Below are 17,195 nucleotides of genomic sequence, written 5' to 3' on the forward strand. Positions count from 1 at the left end.
TGACGACGGTTTGTTTGGATACGGGTCAGGTTGACGGACTTTTCCGCCCAACCCGTTGCGGGTTGAGATTTTTCTACCCCCAACCCAATTCCGGGGTTCTATAGCGCACTCCCACACACTGCACATGTAGTGCGATCAATCAGGCCGTTCATTTTGGCAATGGACTACGTGGATTTTAATTTGAATAATGGATGACTCGAATTTATAAGATCACGGATTAAATCCGAGTTGTTCGTGTCGAGATGAACGGCTAGATCGACCGCACTACGCCGTGTAGTGTGGCTGGTGCTCTACAGCGTTTCCCGTTCCTCACATGAGCAACTTCAATCTATTTTCTCCAAAATAGAGAATGAATGAGACACATTGCAGAAATTTTTTGTAATTTATTCTCTTTTCTTTACTTTTTATACTTTTTTTTAGAAGGACGCATTTCATTTTTAAAGATTTGGTCGTCCAAATTTAAAGGGCCAAAACTAAATTTGGATGATGACCAAATCTCTAAAAAGGAGATTAGTCCATCCAAGATTCTTTCAAATTGTATAAAAAGTGAAGAAAAGATGGAGTAAATTATAAAATTTTTCCTCAATGTGTTACTTTCATCCTCCGTTTTGAAAGAATAAAAAAGGGTTGGAGATGCTTTAACCCTCTTGGGTCGGTCTTTCAAAAGGTTTGGATTCTTTGGAAGTATGATTTTGCGGACATTTTGCACACTCCTTAAAAGTATAATACACTGCCTTTAATAATGTGAGTTTGTGAGATGTATGTATGTCAATACGAGCCTATGAGAGCATCTCTAATATGGTGCATTAAAGCCAACCAGTGGTAGGACGTTTTTCCCACATTTTGCCCAAATATCTTATGTGACGCGATTTTTCATCATTGATGCAATAAATTTTTGGTAACACATTGCTCATAGCGGATAGCAGGGCGGATATGTCATCAAGTGAAGGATGCGCCTAGAAATGGAAAGTTTTCCCACCGAGGACTAAGAGAGTGTTTCATTTTTTCAAAAAGTGAATTTTTGAAAAAGAAGGTAAATTTCAAGCCCAAATATTATGTGTTTATGCAAATAATTTTTCTACCAATATGGATATTATTTGATAGATTTCATTAAGATCTTTTTATACGGTGCAAAAAAAAATCAAAAAATTATTTTTTATTTTCATTATATTTGAGTTTGAAAATTGAACAAAAAAAACTTTTATAAAAAGAAGGGTTAGTGGAACACCCTCTAACTCGGAAATTATGGGAAACTATTGACTGATACTATCAGAAAGTTCGTATCCGTAACGAAGTTTGGTACATTTGTGTGTTAAAATATTTATTAAAATATGTATTAGGATAAAAATGGGTCCCATAAATACGTTAGATATTGATAACATGAAAGTGTGTTAACATCTACAATGAGTTTGATAAATTTGTGTGTTAAAATGTTTGTTAGGATAAAAATAGATCTCACAAGTATGTATTGGGAGTAGTGGATATTTAAATTTTATAATTGGAGTTTGAATTGTAGAGGTGAGACCCACTTATTATTTGCTAGCACAGTTGCCAAACTTAGCACACATACTAGTACACTATAAGATTTAACACACTCTAGCACACAAACTAACACAAGTATTGTGGCACAAAAAATATATTTTTGTTTGCTAAGTCTTAATACATACAATTAAAACACTAGTTAGCACACCTATTGTGGATGCTCTTAAACCAGCAAATGGTTGACTCGCATAAAAAGGGTACATTTGCAAAAAAATCCACAATAGAGGACGTTAATGGTATTGTCTATAAAAAGGGGGAGACTATTTATTTCGGAAGTATTCTCAGTGGGTGTTAGTGTAATTCTCACGGAAATAAACGAACCAAAAAGTGTGAGAGAAGGCTTTCAAATCACGCCTGTCATTTCTTTTCGTTTTGAACTTCGAAAGCGGTCCCCGAGCAATTCCTAGCCAGCACTCACTCAGCAGCAGAAAACCTCGACCATGGTACTCTCTCTCTCTCTCTCTCTCTCTACATATATATATATATATATATATATATAGATCTGCATAATCTGGTCGATTAATCCCTAGTGCTCCTGATTCTCACTTTCGCACTTTGTACCTATTCGATTTGTTCGTTGAGTAGTTCCAGGTTTACCTATCCTTCAAGCTTTGCTCATTGGTTCCTTGAAACATTCGATTCGAGATCTAATACTTAGCATCTGGTTTGAACTTCAGACAGACAGTAGTTTTCGTTTTTAATTCCATTTTTTAGAATATTTCAGACCACAGAATGATAAATCTGAGCTTAGAATGGCGCAGGCCTAATTTTTCTTGGTTTCTTAGCTTTAATGGAATTAATTTACCGAAAAACTTCGAGGGCGGGCCGCGGGATTAAAATCGTACTTGTGTTGTTTTTTTCAAATTATGTTTCGGTTGATGGAGTTGGAGGTTACCTATTGAGGTGCTATTACGGACATGTCTAACTACTACTCCCCACTCGCACAAGCAGGGAGTTGCACTAATTTTTATCATGATTTGAGTGAGCAGTTCCAATGAAACATTTGCAGTTCCACAATGATTTAGGAGAGTGAAGTAATTTTGGTGCTAATCTCGAACTAGAATTATGGTATTAGCGTATTAGTATATACTAGTTGTAGAAACTCGAAGACTTATGACTTTGGTCACACCCCTGCTATGGAAGACATATTTTGCTTCATGCCACTTGACAAACGAAGACGGAGTTGAAAAAATATGAATTCGTAGGATTAGTGGTATTTGACGTAGGCATATGGGGGTGATTTACCTCGGAAGGCAACAATAGGACATGGGAAGGTAGTGAGATGCAAAATTGACGTGAGGGCCGAGGCGTAAAGATAAATTATGGTAATTATTTGGCTTGTAGCATTGTAAGGATGGCACAAGATGAATTGGTATGACGCATAACTTATAGTATCATGGTAGTTGAGGCAAAAATTGGGCCTGTTTTGTTTTGACTTAGAAGGCATGGCAGTACCCTAAGATTTGGCTAATCATGATACCTACTTTGATACATTTAGGTTGTATTTGGATACTGGAGTTGTGTTCTGATTTTTGACTGGAAAAGAACGGCTAAGGGTTTATACTTCATCATCTTTCCCTATACTCGACTACTTCATTGTCTTTCCCTATGTAACTAAGAAAAATCCTTAACCTTTCTTTTCCCTCGACAAAACCAAATCCAGACGCATCCCTTCAGAGAACTACATCTCTACTATATTGCAGTAGCATTCTTTGACAAGAATTCGATAAATAAGTTTCTTTGATCACACACGGAGATACACATGAGTCATATGACAGTGTTGTATGTTTATCACAGCAGAAAGGACATGCCTCCATGTAATTGAAAACGTGCCAATGTTTCTTCTTCTTTTTTTGGTTTATTTTGCTCATATGCAAACCTATATAATTTTTATAGTAGGTTGTTCGTCCTGCTTTACTCTGTTAATAAATTTGTTGTATTTTTAACAGACCATCACTAAACTGAAGTCTTACAGGAACATGAGCTTTTATGCTTGTCACATATGTATTTTCCCGCTATAACGTATATCTCACTTCATTATGTTAGAGTTAGAACTTCTGATGCCATGATGGTTTCAACATTTTCTCTTCCTTAGATACTGTAAGTCTGTAACCAACTAATCTCAAAGTACATATGGGACTCATTCCAGTAGAATGTGTTTGTTCCCCATGTCAAAGTTGCCTAATGATGGCCTACTGGGAACGTTAACTCCTTTAACGAACAGTCGTGTGTAGAACATTGTATTTTCTTACAAGAACATTAATGGCTGTGTCAGTATGAATGGATCAATATTGCTGGTTTTGCAGAAGGAGAACACCCCCAACACCTTTTTACCATTTATTCTCAACATTCAAATGAATTTTTTTAGGTTATAAGTTCATTCAAGAGAGAATGTGGTGTAAAAATAGGCCAAGAAATATTTACATGATCAGCTAATGGGTGGGATCACCAATCATGCAATCGTGCTCGCTGGTAGAGCTCACGTTGCAATAGCAAGTTTTTTACTTTACCCAACCTACTCGAACTTGGTCATTTGAGGTTTGTGAATGTGGTGAGAGTGAGCTATCCTACCAGCATATTTTATGATGCTCAGTAATGTGTTTCTGTAGAGCTGTAAACAGTGTACTTAGTACTAACTCACTGGTTGTGTTGGCAGGATGGCCATGACGCAGATGATCCAAAACAGAGCACGGCTGATATGACTGTATTTGTGAGTTTCCTTACCTGCGTAAAATGAATTATTTTTTATGATTCTTTTCCAACTTATATTACAAAGGAGTGAAAAAAATTAGAGTTCTGAAAGATACTTGCCTGTGGCTAGAAAATGGTGTAATGAAGGTACGGCCTCTTAATATGAAACCAAAATTACTGAAATTTTGGTACATTTCTTTTTCAGGTACAAAATCTTTTGCAGCAGATGGTAAATTTATTACTTTTCAAACATTTGTTTCGTTTTGAGTCCTTGTTCTTTGTTTTGGGAATTTGATTTCTTTGCTTTTACTCTTGAATTTGCAGCAATCTAGGTTCCAAACAATGTCGGACTCCATCATTACAAAAAATATCCTTCACGGTTTCTCTGTGTTAATCTTATTATGCCCATCAAACGTATGCTTTGATAGTTAGATATCTCAAAGATCTAAGTCATTCCCTTTGGTTTTAATATGGTTTATTTTCTTATGTCGCATTTTAAATGAATTGCTTCTGAACATGCCCATAAAATAAAATTTGAATTGCTTTGGATGGTAATAACTTATAAGATCAGCTCGTCCGTCATTGAGGTGTCCCCTGGGTTCCTGACGGAAACACGTAGATATTAGTAGGTTTCACTTTATGCTTCACTGAGATTCAGGAAGGGACTAGTTTGCTCGCAATGACATTATTCTTTTCTCTGATGTTGCCTCAGTAGGGATGGGCGCTATGCTATTAAAATCTTTATTTAGTGCCATTTCATTTCCATGGTAAAAGGATTATTACTTGCCTTTTCAACTTCGCTATGATCTCCTATCTCCACCCTCGGTGTTAGTTGTAGGAGAGGAGGATGTTTGCTTTGCAATTTCCATAACGACAATGGATGCATGTTGTCAAGCGCAATAATGTGTGGGTCATTAAACTGCTTCTGTCACATGTCTATTGTGTGCCTGTTATCTGCACAAATGCTGATATGAATTAAGTTACTTGTTTCCTTAACTGTGATCATGCACTTGATGAGATGGGCAGCCGGATAGATGAGTTGGAGCAGAGCATCAACGATTTGAGGGCTGAGATGGGGCAAGAGGGTTCTCCTTCTCCTTCATCTGCTCTGAAGCTAAAAGACGAGCCCAAATCAGCTGATGATTCGGCATAAGGTTTTATCACAGTATGTTGTCTTGGCATGTTTGTTTGCTTGCGATTTTTAAACCGGAACTGGAAACCAAATTCCTTGTTTGTGATCGATGTATCTCGTTGAGACCTTTTGGTGACTAATTTCTACTGAGTTTTAGCTTGAATGTTGTTGTATGTCTTGACGTATGGGGTATAGATATTGGAAGAAGCTGAAATTCTGAGATTTGACTGTGCGTTGCCTAATTTTAGTTCTCAAATGGTCGTTGAATTCTAATGTTTTTATGGCTTCTGACTTCTCTCTCTATTATCTCGAAAAACAACTTCCTCTTGTAAATGGAGCCGGAGACCTAAGGCACAACAGGGTGTTTTGATATCTAGATGGATCAAACTGTTCGCTTTGTGAAATCGAGGCATAGAACCATTCTATAAAAAGTCAAGTTGATAAAACTCAATGATAACTCAGTGACGGAATCGTACTTCTCGCACTTTCAAGATAATTTGGTTCAATCATGTGCTCATCCGTATTAGCTTGATCTTTTGCAAGGATTAGTTAACTTTTCAACCTCTACAAAGTGTACGGTGTGAAATGTAAAATTAGGATAGCATAGGATAGATTAGGTTTAACGAATGGCAAAAAAAAATGTAAAATTACATTTTCGAACTTGGCATTCAGAGGGCACCGGTCCCCTTGAATTGTATTTGTATTTTGGAAAAGAAATTCACCAGGAGTCCTTATACTATTAAACGGAAATATTGTGACTTTGTTAGGGCCATGGCCCCTTAGAGACGACCTTTACTAGGTTCAACCCCATATCTATACTTGTATTTGAATCTAGACGCTCCGCCGCCCCGGCAACAGGTAATGGCGCTGCAGCCGCAAATGGTAGGGATTGGCTTCAGCCCCTCGTGGGCAATTGTAGTACGATGCACCGCGTCTCGAGCAGGGTAAGAAATGGCTACGCAGCACACCGTAGCTTATGTAACCTGTCTATATGCTTAGATAAACAGTATAGTTTTTTTGATCATATGCTTAAAAAGACTTAATATAAACTGAAAACAAGTTTGGTATAACCTTTTTTTATAAGCTTACATAGAAGTTCAAACTGTTTGGTTACATAAGTTGTTATACATTGGTGGTGTTCGGTTCCCTCATTTTTACATTTTCATTTTTGTATTATCCTATTATGGTTGTTTGGTTCATTCATTCTAGAATCCATTTTGTCAGAATGAGTTCACCGTTTTTTGCTCATTATTGCGTCTAAATTGTTCTTAGTTTTCTTGAAAGCGTGTTTACAGAAAACAATTCTTTAGGCATAATACCTTCACAGTTTAATTGTATCAAACGTGAAATATTGTTCATTCAAAAAAAAAATTTGAAATATTATTTACATTAATGCTAGGTACCCAAAAAACTTACTTCGAAAAGGAAAGTCAATGGTCCAAGTTGAGTGAATCTGGACTTTTGATTTCCCTTTTCGGAGTACTTTCTAGCTAAATTGTTTGAATACCTAGCATTGCTCATTGTTTAGGAATAATAAAGGATTAACGGATTAACCTTAAATTTCAGTACTAATTAAACAAGAACCGGACACGGGAGGTTAAAAGAAATACAACGGCGACGTTTTGTATAGTGGCGAGGTTACGCGACGCCATAACTGGAAAGGGTTTGATCCAGTGTTTCCCAACCTTTCTCAAACCATTTTCGGCAACAGAAATGCACTCCGATTAGGTACTAATGAATGTGATATTGACTTGATTTTCAATACAGATGAGGTAAATGGAAAGTTACACAAAATTAAAGGTTTAGATCATGCAATAAAATCGTTACGGAAACACAATTTGCAAAACTCATGGTGCAAGCCATTTCCTTCATGCTAAGTTTAAACTTCGCATCTTGAAGATGCGAAGTGTCCTACAAATTTGTATTAAAGCCGTGTTTAGTGATGCCGCTTTTTTCATAACACAAAAAGTGCATGGGATTTTCTTTCTCCATTTCCAAAACAATAAAAGAAGGGGAGTGATTTTGTCACTCCCATTTTTGTTAATGCCACTTCACTTTGTGTCTTTATTAGATGATTTGTTTTGTGAAAAAAGGAGAATGACATTAACAAAAAGAAGAGTGATAAAATCAATTCTCTAAAAAAATGGACTATTTTTGAACTCAAACTAGAAAAGACAGAAAGACATTAATTTTTTTTTTAAAAAACGCATTGGTTATTTTTGGAAATTATTAATTTGTCTCAACGAGAGGAATAAAAAAAGTGAATTTGTTTTACTTTTTCAAATTCTTTTGGAAATATCAAAGATAAAGCCCAAATTTGTGGATTATTGATTTGTCATGACGAAAGAAATTGAAAAAGTGAATTTTTTTTACTTTTATCCAAATATTTTTCAAAATATCGAAAATAAAATCCAAAAGCCGATTTTTTAGACGTTTTCTTGGATATTTTTAAAAATATTTGGATAAAAGTAAACAAAAATTTATTTTTCTAATTCTTTTCGTTGAGACAATAAATTTATAAAAATTTAATGCAAAACTAACAAAATATAATTTTTTTTAATAAGAACAAAATTTAAAAAACAAAAATACCTTAAAAAACTTAGCCGAACTTAGCAGCAGTCTTTTTTATTTTTATTTTCATCGTCAACTTAGCCATAGTTAAAGTCAAGTTGCCTATTTTAACATTGGAACAAAGTCCTCGTTTTTCCCAACCAAAGGCAGTCACTGCTTCACGCTTCTCTCTCTCTCCCTCTCTCTCGCTCTCTCAGGCTCTCAGCTGATCTGTCCCCGTCGATCCGGCCCAAGAATCTGGTACTCTCTCTCCCCCTGAGTACATATAGTATATCTGTATACGGGTATACATTTTTATGTGGTATTTGTCGTTTCATTTCCATCTAGAATGGATGGCACTTGGAAGCATGATGAATGGGCCAATTGTTGTATCTATCGAAACAAAAATTGCATATATTCACTTCTTCTTCTTCTTTTTTGAAGTTGTAAGCTGAAAGTCATTTTTTTTTCCCCTTAAAAGTGTTTTCTTGTTTTTTTTTGATAAGTGCAAGTATATCCCATTACAACAAAGCAGACAAACAACCTATAATAACCGACTGGGGCTAACGCAGTTGGTGTAACTCTTGCATCTCAATAGAAGGTCAGGATTTCGAACTCCCCCACCTGCGTGTGGATGTGGGTGTTCTTCCCGGACTTTTCATTCTTTCTTTGTTTCTACTTTATAATGGGCTTATTTCTTGTATTGTATTGGTTGAGGTGGTTGGCTTGGTTGTCTCGTGGACTATTCTAATTGATGTAGTGTCTTGGGTTCGTACTTTGTCCTTCATATATGAGAACTGTACAGGAAAAGACAATGAGGCGAGCAAAAAAATCAACACCAAATTAGCCCTGCCCCAGAATTAGTTCAGAAACTCCTCAATATGCTTGATTGGTGTTAAAAGAAAAACATGTTGTTGGTTGTGTTTTATAGGGATTTTTTTTTTTTTTTTGGCAAAGGGTGAATAGAAGAAAATGGGTGTCACTGTTCTAAAGAAATAATTTTGCATTATGTCATGCCTCCATTGAATGCACTTATATAAACAAATAATGCTCCTGGGCGGGAACTTGGGATGATTTGAGAATGGGATGGGTGCAACAGAGGTGGACTCATAGCTCCAACTATTATAGTATTATGTTTTGATTTTCACATCTCTTTTGCAAAATGGTTTCTTAAAGGAGTCAAGTCGTGAAAGATCGTTCAAATGCAAATGAATCCTTACGGTTTGCCTAAGGCAAAAATGGGGGTGTTTCAATGGGAATTAAAGTTGTTGGGTGACGAGTTTCATATGACTAGTTGAAGTGGCACAAGATTTGCCTCTTGGCTTATGTCGAGATATTGATTCCTCCACACAACAATTGTATCAATTATAAATTTCCTCTATTTTAATTTCTGTATGTTTCTAATCATGCGCAAAAGACGAAAAGAGGTTAAAGCCAGTGTATATAACAAAGATGCCGCCCATACATCGCATGGACACAACTCTAGTATGCACACATATCTATGTGCCCTGTTGAAAAATGAAATGCACGTAGTTAGTCGCATAACTACGTAGACTAGTGGGAGGGGATGGAATGCGAAAATGAGGTCCGGCTTACGACTGAAACGTTAGGAGTCTTAGGACACGCCGGACTTGGGATGAGTCCTTAAGGTTTGGCCTTTCTCCTTTTGAGACTAGTCTTGAGGTTTAGTTCATCTCAGTTTCACAAACTTTTTGCTTCAAATTTGTGCATAAAGGGACAAGTTGTTATTTCTAGATGTAACGGAATATAAATTTTGTACGATGCCCAATTCAGATTATGTGTGTGGAAGTGCAAACTGCTGGTAAATAAACTCCAAATGGTAGTTTTTGACGTATTTGTGAAATCATGAGTGGCAGATGGGTTGGGCGTCCAATGGTTAACTTGAAATATGTATACTTTCTTTTGTTTCTTACTGCTCACTTTATTGATTGGTGATGATCCATTCCCTAGTACTACTTTGACAGATCTAATCAACTCGACTCGACTTGACTAAACTCAATGCCCGATCGGTTGATCGAGGATCCAGTCATGGCTATGGAGCCACATCCAACGAAGCTCGAATACTACGACAACATGTGGAAGCTTCAATCCCATTCCACCTTCCTCTCTTACTTCCAGGTTTTTTCTTCACTCTCTGACATCCATTACAAGTTTCTAGGGGTTCTAACTTCTTACAACTTGAGAGTAAACTTGCATTTCCGATTTCTTATGGAAGGGCGAAGATGGTCGACTTGTGATGGTACTGGATTCAACCATCTTCCACCCTCAAGGCGGCGGTCAGCCCTTTGACACTGGCGTCATCACCCTTTCGACCGATCATGATTTCAAATTTGCTGTCAATGACGTCCGATCGAAAGACGGAATTGTGAGTTACTTCAAATGAGTGTAGTACCTATTTTATGCTCACACAGAAACACTTAGCGCCTCTCAGATAGACTCACATTTCAAATGAAGGATTTTGTGACATTGTTATTCACTGTGTTTAGTTGAAACTTAGATGTAAAAGTTCAATAAGTTATTTCGGACGTTGACTTTGAGAGCTAAACACACAATGGATTTGAAATAACTGTGTACGAGGAGTGATTTGAAATCCTGTTAAGGATTGTAGTTATTGAAAGACCACAAGAACTAAATACCCTTAATCTGTGTTCAAGACTTCAACTCTAGCTTCACAACCTCCCTACAGCTAAAACTCATTTGTTTGTGATAGAATAGGCTGTTACATTCCTTCATTAAAACATTGGTCTATCCGGATGGCCCGATGGAGCCATAGCTGTTTTATTTTTCTTCACATCTTCGGCTTGAAACTTTTGTGAAATTCTTTTACATCACAATTAACAGGTTTTTCACTATGGATTTTTTGAGAATACTCGAGAGGGAGTTGAATCAACACTCAAGAAAGGGGTTCAGGTTGGGCTATTTGTTGATGCGTTGCGTCGCAAACTCAATTCTAGGTACGTACACATAGAAAATATGCTGAACATTGACTTTGTTACGTACAGTTAAGGGCATGTTTGTTAGTTGGTTTAGGCGTTGGATTGAATTTCAAATTTTGTGGAACCTCATTTCTGGCATCTAAATGCAAGTGCTGGAAGGAGTACAAATAAGTAGGACAACCGATTCCATAAGTTATAGGATGTGGTATTGTTAACCAATCAAATGAGACCTAGGCGTGGTTATTCTAATTAGATTTTGTTAATGCTACAACTTTGGAAGGGTCACACAAAGACTTTTGCTTCCCAAGTACTTGCCACATAGGCAACATCCCGAGGACAACACTTACATACGTGCAACTTTAACTTCAAAGGTTATTATTTGTGTACTCGTACTTCTTTAGTTGCCTAACCTGTGTAATGAGTGTGTGGAGCACCTCAACCAAGATGCTCACTTCACCCTCTTCCGAAGTCTCTAGGATTGTGAGATCATTGCCAGTAGGCCTTCTGTTAGGATCATTGATTTGTTGGATTTGCTATCTGTATTATGGTTTAGTTGACCAGCTTCTACGGTATTAGTGTAGAGACTAATCTGGCATTTTTTGTGGAAAATGTCAAATGAGCACATTTTCTCTCCTATGACAGTATTTTGAATGTATGTGTGGAGCATGTAGCTAAACCAGAGTAAAATGACGATTTCTTATTGTGGTCTTTGCTTTTTTGGACTGGTTTATTTCATCTCCTTCCAATTTCCCCGCAGACCAGAATCCATGTGTTTGATCTTCTACTTTGTGCAGGCTGCACTCAGCTGGGCATTTGCTGGATGTTTGTGTGAGGAATGTGGGATTAAGTCTAGAGCCAGGCAAAGGCTATCATTTCCCTGATGGGTATGATAAATTAATTTGAGAAGTGAAATGACCTACTGTACATGCTCATTATTACTTTCGATCTTCTGGAAATTAGTATATCATTTCATTCATGTTCATGTAAGTCTTGTTTTCCGGAGATTGCATTGACGATATTCTTGTTTATTTTGCCAGGCCATATGTTGAATATAAAGGTTCAGTTCCACAGAATGACATGCAAAATAAGCAGGTGGAGTTGGAGCTGGAAGCTAATAAACTGATTGCTAAGGGAGGGAAAGTATGTCCACCTCTCTCTCTCTCTCTCTCTCTCTCTCTCTCTCTCCACATCTGATCTATTTCTTGGAATCTGTCTGTATGCCATTCAGGTTTCTGCTGCTATTGTGTCTTATGAAGAAGCTTCTGAGCTGTGTGGTGGCTGTCTGCCAGATTACATCCCGAAGGTCAAATTTCCATTTTCACTCTACCAGCATTATCTGTGTGCAGTGTGCACTGCATCTTATGAACTAATTGCCGTTGGCAAAACTTAATTGCAATCTGAACGACATACTATGTTAATAGAACTGGGCAGGTTGGTAGATCAGAACTTCCAATACTCTTTTTAAGTCTTATCCGGTAACCTTGACCACAATTTTTTTATCTTTGTATGTCAATGTCCTTTTGCCTTGACACCCAAGGATGGGAGAAGTGTTGACGTAATTCCATCTGAAATGTATGCCCAGTTAGTACCCAATAGGAAAAGGTAGTGATTTAAGCTAATCATTGGGAGTCAGCATTAAGGATTGCTAATGAGAGAATGTTGGCAGGAATTCTTTCAAATCCTTTCTATCCTTGCACCAAGCTCGTTGTCTCTTTTGCATTTGTTACCTTGCTCAAAGCTGGTTGTCTTCGGTTTTAGCTACATATTTATAAAGACTGATTCTTGCCAACTAATGCAAATCATTCAGGGAAGTAGTCCTCGGATAGTGAAATTAGGGGACCATCCCGGCTGCCCTTGTGGAGGAACACATGTTTTTGATATCTCAGAGATCAGGAGCATGAAGGTATGATCCTGATCTAATTTAACTTCTGGTATATTAGTTGACCTTCAGAAACTTAATGATGTGCCATCAAGGTTCTACATTTCTTATTTATGAGTACATATTGCATCCTCTTACTCGACAAGCCACGGCTGCATTGTATTACCCTTCTCCTGTCCAAGATCAACATGGGATATTAGATCCACCTAATTGCTGTTTCTGTTAGCAGATGGCCAGTTTCCATCTCTATCTTCCCTCGCTATCCATTCTTTCCGCATTTTGCCACCTCAAGTTTCCCAACATCTGTCAATATATCACTCTTTCATGTGATGTTTCAGTTGTACTGATCAAATGATAACTCTGAAGTTTTCATGTCTTGATCAGGTTTCTCAAATACGGACAAAGAAGGGTATGACGAAAATCTTTTACAATGTCGAGCCCTAGATTTGGCACTTGAACTGCCATTCAGCAGTTACATCTAGATGGTCTGCTTATTGGTTGAAGGCAAAGGAATCTTATGTGATGCTGAGTAAGTACTAGTTACTATATTGGTGTAATTCTTGGGGGTTGGCATTTGTGATAGCTGGACGGGGCCTAATGAACGAACCACTCTTTTGCAAAGCTTGGTGTCCGTTCGAGTGTCACAAATGCAAGTGCAGCCTCTTATTTCCATTCGTCTCCTATGGCTTGTAAGGTTCATGAACAAGTGAGCAATGGTATCTAAAACTGTTTCGAGTATGGGATATAGCAAGTTTGAAGTTTACATAGTTATGTGGCCTTTTCAGTTTTCATCCAAACAAATTGAAGCCCATGCTTTTTGTTTGGTACATAGCAAGAATTTACATGGGAGGGTTTAGCCCTCTGTGGCCCACAGGTGTTTTTCAATTGGGTTTTATTTTGTTGCCATTGAAGAAAAAAAATATAAGTTAGGCATGTGAAGCTTCAATAAACACCTTTAAGTCTCGGATCTGGTCAAGTCTCCCCCGACCAGTTTCGTCCAGTTTTTAAATCGCATAATTTGAACATTAGTTAGAACGGTTAGATAATTCTCTTTCTCGTCCGAAATCTTGTCTTTTGCAAGAGTAGTAGAATAATAAAACCTTAAAAATAACAAAGGAAAAAAGGAAAAAGAAAAGCTTGAACTCCAAACATTCATATGTGAGGGGTACTCATGAATATCAACTCTTAATAAAGTTCTCCTTCCAATGGGCGCCCGTTGCAAATAGGAGTAGTTTTTCATTTAATCCATGAATCCAAATGGATTGGCATAGTAGTAAGATTTGGGCTCACATGCTCCCATATCACTCTGAAGAACATTGATGTACGTAGCAAAAAGTAAGGTAAAATTATTCAAATGGGCGGCCAAACTAGTTTTTTTTGTTACTTTAAAGATGAATTTACTAAGTGTAAATTCTTACGAGATTTTGTGGTATTCGATCCAATCGGAAATCGAGGAGGAAGGTGCTTTGGAATCACTCAACAGCTCTCCGGCAAAGGGACAGATTTTCATGCATACAGGTTATGTATGTGAGTTCATTTTATATAACTCGGTGTCTAAGCCAGGTTAATTACAAGCCACAGGTTACAGCTTTTAGTTACTGTAGCGACTCCAATGAAGAAGCTTAATGCAAAGAATTAAATGGTGTGGTAGACTAGATAAGTCGTGGGAACTAAATGAAATGAGAAGATCAACTGACCTTTATAATTCTACAATCACATCCATTTTACACACTCAAATACACACTCACACACAAAAGTGTGTGGGCTCCACATATATTAGAGTGTGCAGTGTGTGTGTGGGTGTGTATATGAGTGTGGTCCTAGAACTACTCATAAACGGGAAAAGTTGTGTATGTATGGACATCCACATAATAATAGCTTATACGCTCCGAGCAGCGTTTCGAAAAATCGGACTGGACCGAATTTTTCAAACTGGTCGAATAATTTCGATCCGATTTATGTGTTTTAAAGATCGGTCGAAACAGGACCTATTTTATATATATATACGGGGCGGTTTCGAGGATACCCAAAAAAATACCTCATAATTTCCGATCAAATTTTGATGATACGAGCTGCTCAATGTGATCAGAACATGATTTTTAGGGTACCCGTGTGAAATTAGCAAAAAAAATGACCGGGAAGGGCTTGATCTGAACAGTTTCGAACAATTTTTTATTGAACGATTCAAATAAAAACTGCTCAAATCAAGCATTTCTCGGTCATTTTTTTGCTAATTTCTCATAGTCACCCTTAAAATCACATTCTACACAGTCACCCTTAAAATCACATTTTACACACATTGAACGGTTCAGATCATAAAAATTTGATCGGGAACTATTAAATTGAGATTTGGAGTGTTTTTTAAGGTTTTTTTGGGTGTCCCTTGAACCGTCCCGATATATATATAAACATAGGGGGAGGGGAATCGAACCCTGGAAGGCTAGAAGGATCTCGCCTCTCTTTATCACTAGGCTACCCACCCTTTAGGTGTATATTGGTCTAATAAATATATTTATTATATACAATCAATCATTCATATATATATATATATATATATATATATATATATATATATATATATCCGGTGAGGGATCCCTTATTTTTTTAAAATGCGGGACTTTCCTTCCCGATTGAATTTCGATGATCCGAGCCACTCAAAGTGATCAGGACGTGATTTTAAGGGTCCCCGCGAGAAATCAGCAAAAAAAATGACCGGGAAGGGCTTCATCCGAGCAGTTTTCATTGAACGGTTCAAAAAAAACTGCTCGGATGAAGCCCTTCCCGGTCATTTTTTTTGCTGATTTCTCGCGGGAACCCTTAAAATCACATTCTGTACACATTGAACGGTTCGGATTTTCAAAATTTGATCGGGAAATGAAAGTCCCGCATTTTAACAAAGTGAGGGATCCCTCACTTGATAATTTGTGTGTGTGTGTATATATATATATATATATATATATATATATATATATTTTTTTTATGGGCTTTTTTTCATGCATTAGGTTCAAAAGTGATCCTTTTTTGTTGGACCCAAAAAAAGGGGGTGGGGGGTTGAATTATGAGTTTTTGGTTGATATTTTGTGGAGTTGAATTGTGGATTTTTTTATATGTCGGGCTCAAAATATGGCCCATGAATGAAAATCGAATAAACCGAATAAACAAGACTATAACCGGTTGAGCTGGTCGAAACCGGTAACGTATTATCTCAGCCGGTTCCAGTTTCTAAAAATCTCAAACTAGATAACCGATTTCGACCGAAAAATACGCTAAAACTGATCGAAACCGGACCGGTATCACCCCTAGTTTTTAGTACTTGGCATCAAATATACAACACAAAGGTAGTGCGGATCAAGGACGCCGGGTACAATTTTTAAACTCCAAAAAAACATATTTTTACATATTATTTTTTTAAATTGAGTACTTTAACTTGGTGTAAAAAAATATAGTAAATAATAATATGTAGAAACATATTTTTTTAGAGTTTGAAAATGCACGAAACTTCGTAAGGAACATTTAAAGTGGAACGGAGGGAGTAATTAACAGTATTATTTTTTTATATACATAATTTCATATTCAATATGGTACTTGTTTGATACATTTCGTCGAGTAGATTGCAAAGATATTTATTTCATAAAAATTGAACATATAAAATAAAAGTAATAAGTATTTTAAGTTTTAAAATAGAAAGGGGGGAGGGAGAGAGAGAGAGAGAGAGAGATGCACATACGCGTCAATGTACATTTTCCAGGGAGGGGCATGCTTTAAATGCAAGAGTATGTGTGAAGGCTATGCGTACATGGTGGAGAGAGAGGGAGAGGCACGTGAGCTATTTTGGAGAGGATCAAGTGGTGCATTGCACTTTAGAGCAAGTTTACCAATGAATATGTATAATGTCTTGTGAACAGTTTACAATTCTACTTTAGCTATCAATTTTTTTCTTCACAACTACACTAATACTATCTATTTTACTTAATACCAATTAAAATATTTTTTTTTCACTCATTTTCTATTATCTTTATTATTTAAAAGAGGAGAAAGGAGGGGGAAGAGAAAGAAATAATAAAAAAAAAGAGTGTGAATAGTGCATAGGTAAAAATAGAGTACAATTGTTCATAAATTCATTTTAGCTACTCTTTTACCTCTTCTGGTGCAGGGTGTTTTTTGAGTTTTTCCTATCTAAAGTAGCCAAAAAGCTATTTCCCCTCGGTTGATGTACTTGCTCTTAGATGGCAAAGAATTGGTGGTACTGGCGTTATTTTTTCTCGAAGGTTTCTATTTTTCAATTGGTGGCACCAAGTGGTCCATTAGAGCATCCGCAATGGTACTAATCAAAATGTGTCACGTCAGCATTTGATTATCCATTTAATCAATAATCAAACTTAACAACATCTACCTCCACATTAGTTATTTTTGTATCCCTAACAAAAAAAAACCCCACAATACA

General features: G+C 36.9%; 2 protein-coding genes across 4 annotated transcripts; both read left to right on the plus strand.

Moving 5' to 3' along the window:
• Window positions 1–1,835: 1,835 nt before the first annotated feature.
• Window positions 1,836–5,587, plus strand: LOC131317677 (heat shock factor-binding protein). Its single transcript, XM_058347233.1, has 5 exons — window positions 1,836–1,985; window positions 4,199–4,252; window positions 4,439–4,462; window positions 4,558–4,600; window positions 5,244–5,587. The coding sequence occupies exons 1-5, from the start codon at window positions 1,983–1,985 to the stop codon at window positions 5,384–5,386; spliced, it is 267 nt and encodes an 88-aa protein (XP_058203216.1). The 5' UTR covers window positions 1,836–1,982; the 3' UTR covers window positions 5,387–5,587.
• Window positions 5,588–8,042: 2,455 nt separating this feature from the next.
• Window positions 8,043–13,489, plus strand: LOC131317678 (uncharacterized). 3 transcript variants are annotated; one of them, XM_058347235.1, is made up of 9 exons: window positions 8,043–8,176; window positions 9,901–10,054; window positions 10,152–10,301; window positions 10,778–10,890; window positions 11,667–11,756; window positions 11,910–12,012; window positions 12,101–12,175; window positions 12,680–12,775; window positions 13,136–13,489. In XM_058347235.1, exons 2-9 carry the CDS (start codon window positions 9,935–9,937, stop codon window positions 13,193–13,195), a joined length of 807 nt encoding a protein of 268 aa, XP_058203218.1. In that variant the 5' UTR covers window positions 8,043–8,176; window positions 9,901–9,934; the 3' UTR covers window positions 13,196–13,489. The 3 variants fall into 3 exon arrangements, with proteins under 3 accessions (XP_058203218.1, XP_058203217.1, XP_058203219.1); XM_058347234.1 differs by having other exon boundaries at window positions 8,078–8,176; window positions 9,887–10,054; XM_058347236.1 differs by having other exon boundaries at window positions 8,120–8,176; window positions 9,956–10,054.
• Window positions 13,490–17,195: the final 3,706 nt, after the last annotated feature.

Source organism: Rhododendron vialii, chromosome 2a (assembly GCF_030253575.1).
Source record: "Rhododendron vialii isolate Sample 1 chromosome 2a, ASM3025357v1".
NCBI classification, from domain to species: Eukaryota; Viridiplantae; Streptophyta; class Magnoliopsida; order Ericales; family Ericaceae; genus Rhododendron; species Rhododendron vialii.

What these genes read in the sequence shown, in the direction of transcription:
- LOC131317677 (XM_058347233.1), top strand. An exon ending in CGGCTGATATGACTGTATTT is followed by an intron (nt 4,253 to 4,438) that starts GTGAGTTTCCTT and finishes TTTCTTTTTCAG; the next exon opens with GTACAAAATCTTTTGCAGCA. An exon ending in AAAATCTTTTGCAGCAGATG is followed by an intron (nt 4,463 to 4,557) that starts GTAAATTTATTA and finishes TTGAATTTGCAG; the next exon opens with CAATCTAGGTTCCAAACAAT.
- LOC131317678 (XM_058347235.1), top strand. Translation starts at nt 9,935, where the DNA reads ATGCCCGATCGGTTGATCGAGGATCCAGTCATGGCTATGGAGCCACAT. An exon ending in TCCGATCGAAAGACGGAATT is followed by an intron (nt 10,302 to 10,777) that starts GTGAGTTACTTC and finishes CACAATTAACAG; the next exon opens with GTTTTTCACTATGGATTTTT. An exon ending in CAGAGATCAGGAGCATGAAG is followed by an intron (nt 12,776 to 13,135) that starts GTATGATCCTGA and finishes TGTCTTGATCAG; the next exon opens with GTTTCTCAAATACGGACAAA.